Raw genomic sequence first — 12,539 nt, 5'->3', positions numbered from 1 at the left:
TCTGAACACCTCGTTAATAAATGATTGAAACACAGATGGACTATTGACCAGTCCGAACGGCATCACAAGATACTCATAGTGTCCAGTGGTGGTGGAGAAGGCGGTCTTCCATTCATCTCCCTCTCTAATGTGAATGAGATTGTAGGCACACCTCAGGTCCAGTTTGGTGTAGTGGAAAGTTGTTCGAGGGCTGAAGGAACCAACGGAAGTGGGTATCTGAGTTTCACCGTCATCTCGTTTAGTCCACGATAATCGATGCAGGGGCGGAGACCACCATCCTTCTTTTTCACAAAGAAGAACCCGGATGAAGCTGGGGATGTGGATGGTCTGATGAACCCCTTCTGAAGCTCCTCCTTGATATAATCCTTCCTAGCGTCGGACTCAGGTTGAGACAATGGGAAGATGCGACCCTTTGGAGGAGAATGCCCTGGCAGAAGATCGATGGCACAGTCATATTTGCGGTGAGGAGGTAAGGTGTTGGCTTGTTCAGTAAGGAATTTTCTGGGCATTATTCAGACGTAGCCAGGGTAATCCAAGAATCACGGGTGTGTGAGATGTGGGAAGAATGTAGAATTGAATCCTCTCCTTGTGAAGTAAGACAGCCGCCAATAAGATCTTGCGGATGAGGTGAGTAATTGATCCAGAACCCAGTGGTCGACCATCTATTGTCTCCACTGAGAGAGAGGTAGAGCATGGAATCAGTTGAACGTTATACCTCTTAGCGAATTCCTCAGAAATGAAATTGCCTGCAGCTCCGGAATCGAGTAAAGCAGAGGTGATAACTTGTCTGTCGTTTATCCAAAACCCAACGGGAATGCTTACACAGTGGGTATCACACATGGAAGTGAGAGGAGTACTCACCGAGCGTTGTGAGAAGGTAGATGTACGAGTGGGGCAGTTGTTGCGTTGATGGCCAGGTAATCCCCAATTCATGCATAGCCTGTTGGAAATATGTCGATCTCTTTCCTCCATAGACAGGTTTTACATGTTGACCTGCATGGGCTCAGTAGGTTCATGAGATGGCAAGAATGCTGGGTGATCAGTGCGACGAGAGTTGGATCACCGGGCAAGTTGCAGATTATCAATGGAAATGGTCAATTCCATGAAGCTGTTGAGATCTCTGCCCTCGTCTCTGCATGCTAGTTCAGTTTGCAGATCATAATTCAGTCCCTTGCGGAAGAGTACTTTTAATGTGTCGCTCACCCAGTTAGTTTGTGCCGCCAGAGTGCAAAATCGTAGAGCATAACCCGCCGCCGTCATTCTGCCTTGTAATAACTCCAATAAGCGATCTCCAGCTCCCTCTCCCTCCTTAGGATGATCGAATACTGCCCAGAACTGCTGTAGGAAATCCTGAGGAGGTAAATGCTGATCCATCGGAACCCCATACGGCAGTAATCCATTCTAGTGCTTTCTCAGTCAACAGTGAACAAACAAAGGCGATCCTTCCAGTATCCGTAGTATACAGCGTGGGCTGTTGTTCCACAAAGAGGGAGCATTGCAATATAAATCCCTTACACTTGCTGGCCTCAACTTTGCGTTTATCTGGAAAAGCGAGATGGGGATTAGCCTGAGATGGCGTTCCTGCCGAGTGGGCAATGGCGGATGTCTCCAGCGTTGGTGTGGCCGTGGGAGCTGTATGGAGATTCTGAACGGCCTTGACGAGTTCTTCCGTGATAGATGCGAGTCGATTCAGCTGCAATCTGACTGGCTTGGGCCGCCATGGTGGTATGAAGACCTTCAAAAGCCGCTGGATCTCGTGTTGGCGAAGTCTTCTGTTATGAACCAGAACACGACATGGGATCCATAATGCAGGCTTTATTGTAAAGACTCTTAGTCATACAGGCAATGGTCAGAACCAGCAACATCAACAGCATGGGAAGATCAGAGAATCAAAATCCAGTAACAAGCAAGGGGTCGGTAGGTAGGCAGCAAAGGTACGTAAAGGATATCAAATAGGATCGGTAACAGGAAATCAAACACGGGTAATAACGCTCAGAAATGACAGACACAGCAAATCAAGACTTCGTGTTTGAACTCTTGCCGAAGTCCAGCTTATATGCACAGTCCTGATGAGTGGCACCTGTGCAGGTGATCAGAGTCCAAGGACAGGGCTTATGGGAAATGTAGTGTCGTCAGTGTAAGTGAATGAATGAATGAGTGATTGTCAATATTCAGGTGAGGGTTTTTGCAATTTTCCTGCATCGGGTACACTCTCATAGGTCTTTAAAACTGCGGATTTAACTTTTTGATAAACTTTACAATCATTGATTGACAATGAACAAAAAGCTACTTGTGCTTTCCCCGTTACACTGTAACAGTGCAACACCATTATCATCTGTCCAGTTCCTTAATTAACGAGAAGGTGAACTAGAAAAACCATCAATATCAGCCATGAGAAAGATCACCAGAAAACAATTCAGTCCACACAGTGCAGTCAAATAGCGAGAGCTTTCTCTCTACCTACCTATCCAATATTCTACCTGAATCAACCCTAGTCTTCATGTGCTTACCGGTGGGGGGTACTTATTCACTGTAGCCCGTTCATACCAGCGACGCTTTAAACACCACGGATGTGCTTCCGAGATAATGACTCGGAACACTACACAAAAACAACAGCCCCGACAGATCTCAAAAGAAACATGCTGCTTTGCCTATCAGAGAAAACTCACGTTCAAAAAAACAATATTGCACACATGTACTTAACAACTGGTGACTTCACACTGTGAACAAGTTGACCAAAATACATAAACTCAAAACGCATATACACACATATATTTTTAACTCATTAAGTTAACAAAGCAAGGACGAGCCCCCAATTTGTTACGACCCCTGGCTCAAGGGAAGCAACAAAAGACAAGGGACAAACATTAAACTCAAGAAAATGTTTATTTACCACTAAATTAACGTAATATTAAATAATAAAATTAAAACAATTAAAGGAAATCACAATGTATCTGTATTCGTCAGTAATGTCAATGTGTAAAGCAGAGTGCATGATAGAAGTGTAACACAATGTTGAGGCATAAAATGCAACAGAACAAGTCAAACAAAACAAAGTCCCAAAGCCAAATCAAAGTCCAAACCAAACAAGGACCAAAGTTCCGATATCCCCAAAGTTCCGATATCCCTAAAGTTCCTCCTTGACTCAAGCAGAGATTTTTACTCTTTTTAAAGGAGCGCCTGAAGCACTGGTCGCAGGTGTCTCCAATAGACTGCCAATTTGTGGAAACAAATACCAAGCTACAATATCCAAGACCAACAGCAGAGGTCGTCACACTAGCTTTGTTTCTATCCAAAGTTGCAAATTTAACTTGTGCGCAAAATTAGAAGATGGCATAAAACATTTGCAAATAACGGACCATTTCTATCCAATGAGGACAAAAGTCACATGATAAACGGGCACTAAATATCACTAAGAAATCTAAGGGAAGCCACTTCAGTGAGTGTAATATATATATTTTTTTACATTTCCATCACTCGTTTTTGATTAAGATTTTTAATTCCAGAGACAGTATAAAGAGGAGACCTTGTCTTTGTGCATGAATATTAAACTGTGTTCACATGTATAAATATATCAGTCAAACTAAACACCATCAGTCTCAGAGAGTTATAGATATAGATAGACATGAGCTCATGTTTGTGGTTTGGTTTTGTTCTCTGTCAGCTCTACCACACTAACCAGTGAAGGAGGAGCAGCAGTTGTTCACTTTATTCCCATATTAATACATAATTATAAATACAGCTATTACCACCATAAATATAAAGAGACATTAAAATATTGTTCAATTTTCCTTGTTTATGAAACAGACCAGAATATATTTTGTCATAATAGCAAATAAATATTGTTCAATTTGATACTGAATGATTCTTGACAACAATTCTGTAGAAAATCTTTAGAAAAGTTTGACATTTTGTGAAAATGTTACAAGATTATAAAAAACATCAAATTATTTTCTGTCACACAAAGTACATTTGTGTGTCTTGTATCTGTGCTGATGTTTCTAAAGATTGACCACAGGTTTCAGGAAGTCTTGAGGCTTTAACACAGTTTGTGCCTTTAACTGTCTGTCATCATTCGGTCAGTATGGAGCTCCCTCAACTTCCTCTTGTGCTCTGTGAGTTTTATTCTCTCTATGAATTTCATGTATTTTAATATAGTGATTACTATTATATTCTAAAAAGGATCAAGTTATTTAGTGTTTCTATATTCTAGTGTTTCTCGCTGCTCTCTGAGTTTCAAGCCCAGCTCTAGTCGAGGAAATAGTGTAAGAGTGAGAGATGATTTTGACAGAGGAAGTGGAAGTGTGCAGTTAGTGTTGTTTGTGAAGAGAAATACACTCTGTTGTGTTGTAGATCAGTGTGTTTGTTCAGTCATTCAGTTTTGTGCTTTGTTGAATCAGTTCTGTTGGTTTGTTTTACACTTATTGTCGCTGTTGCTATAATATTCACTAGTTAGAAAGAGTTTGTCTTTGTTCTCGTTTCCTAAACAGTTCTCTGCTGTGTTCAAATCTATAAAATACCAGTCAGATGTTTTCATGTTTATCTGGACTCATATACAGTCCCCCCACACAATATCTTGATATGTTTTAATCTTTATAAAAACATTTGGAATATATTTTTAAAAGATTTAAAAGCTTCAACTTTTAAAGACAAGTTCCTTAAAAACTTAAATCCACTCAAAACTCAGAAAGAACACACTATTTTTGTAGTTTTGAATCTTAAATATTTTAATACGTGTACAGATGTCATTAGCTTTAGAGCAGTTATAAGATGCTGTAAAATACACAGCTGACCATGTTCATACTTTTAATGAGTTTCTCTTTGTGTTTTAGTGCTGATTTCAAACATCCACTCTGGACAAACTGAAGGTGAGTGAATTTGATTCATGTATTTCATCACATATGATTGATACTACAATAACTGTGTGGGGAAGTCGTAGCCTAGTGGTTAGAGAGTTTGACTCCTAACCCTAAGGTTGTGGGTTTGAGTCTCGGGCCAGCAATACCATAGCCCCTTTCACACTGCCATTCCGGCAAATACACGGGTAAAGTGTTCCAGCAATTGTTTCCGGGTCACTAGATTTTGCACTTTCACACTGCCAGTGATTACCCGGGATATGTGCGTGCTTTCAAACACAACCCGTAAAGATGAGGTGTCCTTGAGCAAGGCACTGAACCCCCAACTGCTCCCCCAAAAGGTGCTGCAGCATAAATGGCTGCACACCGCTCCGTGTGTGTGTTCACTGCTGTGTGTGTGTGCACTTTTGATGGTTAAATGCAGAGCATGAATTCTGACTATGGGTCACCATACTTGGCTGTTTGTCACGTCACTCACTCAAACCAACTGAGAATTACTTACATTTGATTATGATTTTAAATGCACTACATCTCTGTAATAATTTAGATTTTACAGAGAGAAATAAGATCTTCTGTTGGACAACTTTTACAACTTATGTTTTCAAATTCCCATTTAATTATAGACTTGTAGTAAATTGACTGATGTTTTATACGTCTATAAGTTATAGAGAACAACACTTCAGTCTCATCTGCTTTATGTTTTACAATCTGTGTGCATCTAGACAGAAAATGCAGCAGCACATATATTCATTGTGAATTGTTGTTGTACAGAAAGATCAAAAGCCAAAGTGAGCATTAAACCTGATCAACATGTATTCAGAGGAGAGACAGTCACTCTCAGATGTGACATTGATGGTGAAGGAGTCACAAGCTGGAAGTACAGCTGGTATAAAGACGGTTCAGACAGTGTTTTCAGTGAACTACAGGAACACATATTCAGTTTTGTTACTGAGTCTGACGCAGGTAAATATTCCTGTTATGGAGCAGAGAGAGGAGGATCACGAACATCACACATTAGTGATGAAGTTACACTGACAGTATCAGGTGAGTTTGATCAACGCTTCATAAACACACACAAGTTTAACATGTTTTTAATGAGTGATTTCTGTATTTCAGATAAACCCAGAGCAGTTTTAAGTGTTTCTCCACGGAAGTGGTTGACTGAAGGAGATCCAGTGACTCTGATCTGTGAGGTTAAAGGTTCCTCTACAGGCTGGACATTCAGCTGGTTCACTCGAACTGTTTCATCAGGTAAGACATAGTGTGCTTCATGTGATAACATCTGAATGAACTGGTTTCAGAAAAAAATATGACAGAGTTTAAAAATAATAAATCTAAATACATTGATTATACCAACAAAGGTATTTTATCATTTACTCATATAAAAATGACTGACCATTTCTTGAGGTAACTGCACATTCTCACTTTATACAGATTACAGAAATCGTTATCAGCTTCTCTCAGACAGCAGCAGAGGAGCTGGAGGAAACTACACGGTCAGTTCTGCTGCTCTAAATCACACAGGAGTTTATGTGTGCAGCGCAGAGAGAGAAAAACCACCTTATTACACATGGTACAGCAATGAACAACCACTATGGGTCACTGGTGAGTCAGGAATAACAGATCGTGTTTTTTTTCACCTTAATGTAAGAGCTCTTTCACTTAAGTTGTGTCCTCTAAAATAGTCACAATTGGATATTTGCAATTTGTGATTTAGATATTAATGCAGTGTATTAAAGTTAAAGCAGCAGAAGGTACTATTTACAAAGCGGGCTTTGACGGTTAATTATATATACGAAAGCAGGAGATATTACATATAGATTTTTCAGGATTCTTTGCTGAATAGAAAGTTCAAAATAACAGCATTTGAAATATGATTAATTTCTTTATACTGGCACTTTTGAATTGTAATATGGTTATGGTTTCCATTTAAAAAATGAAGCACAACTGTTTCCTATAATGATATAAAAAAAATTAAAAAATCAACTGCATAGTACAAAGTAATCCAAACAGAACTGGAAATATTGTATATGTCTTCACCTAAATTGCATATGCAGGTTTTTAAAGACATCTTGTGTGAATAAAAAATATATATATATATGTTTATTCTGGCCAGTGTGGCAATAGTAAGGCAGAAGCATACGTGGTTGTCTACACTTTATGAAAGAAAACTAATTTGGCAAACAAAAAACATTTGATGATCGATCGATAGATAGGTCGTTCGTTCGTATGGCGCACACACCTTGCCAAAATCAAATGGCTGAATCAATCATACAAGTTTATTATACTTATTTTTAATATATTTTTTGCATCAATATCTGTGTTCATTTATAAAATAAAATGAATACAAAAAAAACTCCAAGTGTCATTTTAGGGGGTGGCCGTGGTCCCCCCTGGCCCCAAGACACCCCTTGCTGCAGACTGTAGAGAAGTGACATCATGTACCTACGTCAGGTATGTGTTTACAATGCATGCACAAAGTGACGTATGGTTTGTATATAACACACATTCACCTAAAGTGATGAAAGATCATGTGTGTGTCATTTGCATTGCCTGATGACATTAGGTGTTTTAGCATCATGTGTGACGTGACATCATTATAAAGCATGCGCATACTTAGTAGAATACTCTAATAAAATGTTAAAGTGTTAAAGAACGCTAAGGTGGAAAAAAATAAGGGAAAAACAACTATAACAACACTGATAGTCGAATCTTATGTTTGGGGGCAGGCCAAAATACATTGAGTCAAGTCAGACATTCAACAATCATAATTAATGATGTTAACACACAGGAAAAATGTGTAACAAATGCCTTGCAGATACAAACGGGGTAAATAATGCTTTTATGTTTTGATTAAAAGTTAGTTAACACTAAACGTCAGCGAAACCCTAACAATTCACAATTATAAAGTTATCCTATATGACAGTAGTTATTAATGTTCTGCATTTCTGTTTTGAGCTGCGCGCGCTGCAGATGATGCATTTGATAGCAAATTTTTTATCAATGGGATTAACCTCATTATTTAACGGGTTGTAGTTACTGCCTCTACTATTTATTTATTTAAAGTTTATTTAACAGGGACCATACAAGCAAATATAGTTACAATACAAAGCCTGTAACTGATGTGCAGCATATAGAGTTTATAGCTACTGCTAATTTTCAACTCCTGTCCCTGGTTGGGCATTTCTAAGAACATTATAAAACAAATACATACATAAAAACAAGAAATACTACAAAACTATATATATATATATATATATATATATATATATATATATATATATATATATATATATACATATATACACATACACACATACACACATACATAATCATACACAATTATAACAACAATTAAAAATGTATACAATTTTGATTCGTCTTTAGCCACAGCTTAATCCTGGAAGTGAACTTTTTGAAGTCAGATATGGCCTTATTATCAGATACTAGCAGACACTGTCAGACCAAACTAATCACTTTAACCTTGACTACAGCGAAAATGTAAAACAAGTAATTCTAATGGTGGAAAATATACATAGAAAAATTAATGTAACTATTATGGAACATTTACATAAGTGTATTGAGGGAAAATAATCCATTAGGTGAATTTTTTTATATATATATTTTGATCACTATAATAAAGATTCCGTCTTATAGTTAAATATAAATATATAATATAACACAGTATTTGGTGTGCTTGCTGACAGCGTAATGACAAATATATTCATGTGTAATTTTGTTTAAGAAGTTTTTAATAGAAATACTCTTTGATGACTTATGGACTTTCAGATATTAGAATTGTCATATTTTAATGAAAAGCTGCTTTGAAACAGTGTACATTTTGTAAAGTGTTAAATCAATAAAACTTGTTTTGACTTAATTTCTGAACTGTCATTGTCTTCTCAGGTGTTTCTCCTCCAGTCTCTCTGATCATTAGTCCCAACAGAACTCAACACTTCACATCTGTCTCTCTCTCTCTGAGCTGTGAGGACCAGAGTAACTCTGAAAGATGGACAGTGAGAAGATACACAGACAATGAGCGGCTGGAAGATTGTTCATCATCACACTGGGGATCACAAACAGGATCTACATGTACAATCAACTCCACCAGCACATTAGACACTGGAGTGTACTGGTGTCAGACTGAATCTGGAGAGATCAGTCATCCTGTTAATATCACTGTACACCGTGAGTCTGTTTCTTTGTTCATTCATTTCTCAAAGCCCTTGTTTTATGTGTCAGATTTAAAAAGCCGGATTGTGATTTTGATTCAATCACACATACAATCTTATTCCTAAATGACAACGAATCCACGATACCAGAGCTACTGAAGTTCAGAGGCCAAGCGGACCGCATTTAAACGACATAAAACATGAAGAGTCACAGATTACAATTTACATCATCAGACTTTATTTTGGACAAAATTTGCAGATTAACTGATTTAGAAATACAGTTTATTAATTGTTTAAGTCTTAGTCTTAAGGCTTGTTCTTGTCATATTTATAATAAAATAACCCTGAGGATGAAACATTTTATTCATACTCAAAGAGAGTATTGAACAAACTAAACTTCTAACATTATATTAACTATATTTTGTATTAATATTTTATTTTTAAATATATATCATTATTCTCTCACCATTATTCTGAAAAAAAGTCAATTAAACAAAATAACTAGTATAATAATAACAGAGTTTCTAGTAAAAATTGCTGCAGTCCATTTATAAAATACAATATTCAGCAAATTGATAAAAATAAGTTAAACAAATGATTCATAACTCATAACTTAATGACTTACATTTTGTAAGGTTCCTCTAAGTAAAATGCATTATTATTATTATTATTATTATTTATTTATTTATTTATTTATTTATTTTAATCACATTGTTTATGTAATCATATTCTTGCTATTTGTCAGCTCATGTTGTCTCTGTTTGTGTAGCTGGTGTGATTCTGGAGAGTCCTGTTCATCCTGTGACTGAAGGAGATTCTTTGACTCTACGCTGTTTATATAAACGCTCAACTCCACCAATCCTCAGAGCTGATTTCTATAAAGATGGATCACTCATCCAGAATCAAACTACAGAGATGATCATCTCTACTGTCTCAAAGTCACATGAGGGTTTCTACTACTGCAAACACCCAGAGAGAGGAGAGTCACCCAAGAGCTGGATCTCAGTCACAGGTGAGACTGTACATCAATAAACACTGCTGAAATATTCCTCTATAATTTATAGATGTTAATTGCTCTTATATTATGATTAGGATAAAACGATTTAGTGTTCCTGATTTTTTATTATTTTCTCACTGCTCTCTGAGTTTCAAGCCCAGCTCTAGTCCAGGAAATACTGTAAGAGTGAGAGATGATTTTGAGAGAGGAAGTGTGCAGTTAGTGCTGTTTGTGAAGAGAAATACACTCTGTTGTGTTGTAGATCAGTGTGTTTGTTCAGTCATTCAGTTATTTCTCTGTTTGTGTTCAGACTGTTGACTTGAACAGTTTTCTGCTGTTATGAAAAGAGATGGGGAAAATTGATACAGCAGAGTATAGTGATATTTTCTTTGGCGACAATGTATCTGTGTACAGTGCACCAAGTATTGATTATTTAAATATAAGTTTTAAAATAAATATAGAAATAGAGATTCCTGGGCGAGTGATTCAGCACCACAAATTGTTCAAGTTCAAATTCTACACAACAACACTTTATTGTAGCAACAAGCTACACAACCAGTCTTCAGCTTTCAGATATTCAGTGTTGTAGCAAGACCATCTGTTCTGTGAACAAACATGACATAAACACAAAAGAACAAATTAAGTATTTGAGATTTTCAGTGAAATCTGACCAAACACAAATGAAGTCTGATTATTAATCAGCCTCCATCCCTGTTATACTTGGTAGCTCCACCTGTTGGTCAGAAACTAATTTATCCAGTTTTTTACATTTTAACATAAACTGCTTTACCTTTTTAAAACTTTAGCGACTGATGAGTCTCAGTGACTGCTGCAGGTGCTGTGGCACAATGTGTTGAGCTTCGGTTGTTGATTTGAACGCCTTAAAGTGAAATTAAATCTCTGTTGTCCTTAACTCTTCGAATTGTCTCAAGTGAATGTTGCCATTATTCAGCTAATTGCCGCTAGCAGCTATATTTCTTCCATTGTCTATGAAATTAAAATGCACTGATGATGTACTAGTGAGAGATCTGCTGAAAAACATTCACAACTCACACTCCCAGTGAACTTATATTGACAGATATTCCCAAACCAACTCTGACTGTTGAGCCACAGAGTTCACTGTTCACTGGAGACTCAGTTACTCTGAGATGTGAGGTAGATCAAATATGGGATAGATGGGAGTTTATCCGGAGTAGAGACTCAAACACTGAATCTACTGAAGCTGCAACTAAAACAATCAATTCAGTGGCAGTCTCTGATGGAGGAGAGTACAGGTGCAGAGCACAAAGAAGAAGACTTTACACAAATTACAGTGAACCACTAACAGTGACAATATACGGCAAGTATTTTTGATCACATTAAATTATTCATAAGACACTGAACAAGAGACTATAACAGTAATAACACTTCAGTCTAACTTGATTTAGCATGTGTTTTACAATAAAGTAACTGTTTATAGTGTAAAAACAACACATTATATTCATTGTGAATTGTTGTCGTTGTACAGAAAGACCAAAAGCCAAAGAGACCATCACACCTGATCAACATGTATTCAGAGGAGAGACAGTCACTCTCAGATGTGACATTGATGGTGAAGGAGTCACTAGCTGGAAGTACAGCTGGTATAAAGACGGTTCAGACAGTGTTTTCAGTGAACTACAGGATCACACATTCAGTTCTGTTACTGAGTCTGTCGCAGGTAAATACTCCTGTTATGGAGCAGAGAGAGGAGGATCACGAACATCAAACATTAGTGATGAAGTTACACTGACAGTATCAGGTGAGTTTGATCAACGCTTCATAAACACACACAAGTTTAACATGTTATTAATGAGTGATTTCTGTATTTCAGATAAACCCAGAGCAGTTTTAAGTGTTTCTCCACAGAAGTGGTTGACTGAAGGAGATCCAGTGACTCTGATCTGTGAGGTTAACGGCTCCTCTACAGGCTGGACATTCAGCTGGTTCACTCGAACTGTTTCATCAGGTAAGATATAATGTGCTTCATGTGGTGTAAATTAGCTAGTTTTACTATAGTCAAAATTATTATTTAAAGCTGTAGTAGGGTACTTTGTCATCTCTATCAGCAGCTGTAGTTAAAACACAAAAATGCACGTTACGAGATGTCCTTTGGTGCTGCTATCTTTGCAGATGAATCTGATATTTTGAGAAATGTCTATAGGTACGGGTGATCATCGTTAAAACATCATATATATCTGTTGATTCTGGCACAGACTTCCTTACTTTCCCTTTGTGATTGCAGACCCTCCACAGATCGATTTTTTTAAAGCAGTGAACAAGACTACTGGTCACTAGAGTTCAAATTCTACACAACAACACTTTATTGTAGTAACAAGCTACACAACCAGTATTCAGCTTTCAGATATTCAGTGTTGTAGCCAGACCATCTGTTCTGTGAACAAACATGACATAAACACAAAAGAACAAATGAAGTATGTGAGATTTTCAGTGAAATCTGACCAAACACAAAATTGGAATCAATATTGAAGGCTC

General features: G+C 37.3%; 1 protein-coding gene across 3 annotated transcripts in view; it reads left to right on the top strand.

The window, feature by feature from the left end:
* Positions 1 to 4,036: 4,036 nt before the first annotated feature.
* The window catches only part of LOC113092936 (Fc receptor-like protein 5), a 139,173-nt gene continuing 130,670 nt past the window's right edge, over positions 4,037 to 12,539 (top strand). For all 3 annotated transcript variants that reach the window (XM_026258731.1, XM_026258734.1, XM_026258732.1), the window contains exons 1-10: positions 4,037 to 4,115; positions 4,833 to 4,868; positions 5,628 to 5,900; positions 5,973 to 6,107; positions 6,291 to 6,461; positions 8,763 to 9,044; positions 9,798 to 10,040; positions 11,104 to 11,364; positions 11,533 to 11,805; positions 11,878 to 12,012. In XM_026258731.1, coding sequence (XP_026114516.1) covers positions 4,085 to 4,115; positions 4,833 to 4,868; positions 5,628 to 5,900; positions 5,973 to 6,107; positions 6,291 to 6,461; positions 8,763 to 9,044; positions 9,798 to 10,040; positions 11,104 to 11,364; positions 11,533 to 11,805; positions 11,878 to 12,012 — 1,840 coding nt within the window. In that variant the 5' untranslated portion in view covers positions 4,037 to 4,084. The remainder of the gene's footprint in view (positions 4,116 to 4,832; positions 4,869 to 5,627; positions 5,901 to 5,972; positions 6,108 to 6,290; positions 6,462 to 8,762; positions 9,045 to 9,797; positions 10,041 to 11,103; positions 11,365 to 11,532; positions 11,806 to 11,877; positions 12,013 to 12,539) is intronic.

Source organism: Carassius auratus, unplaced genomic scaffold (genome assembly GCF_003368295.1).
Source record: "Carassius auratus strain Wakin unplaced genomic scaffold, ASM336829v1 scaf_tig00214785, whole genome shotgun sequence".
Classification (NCBI taxonomy): domain Eukaryota; kingdom Metazoa; phylum Chordata; class Actinopteri; order Cypriniformes; family Cyprinidae; genus Carassius; species Carassius auratus.
This window is presented reverse-complemented; position numbering and strand designations above follow the sequence as displayed.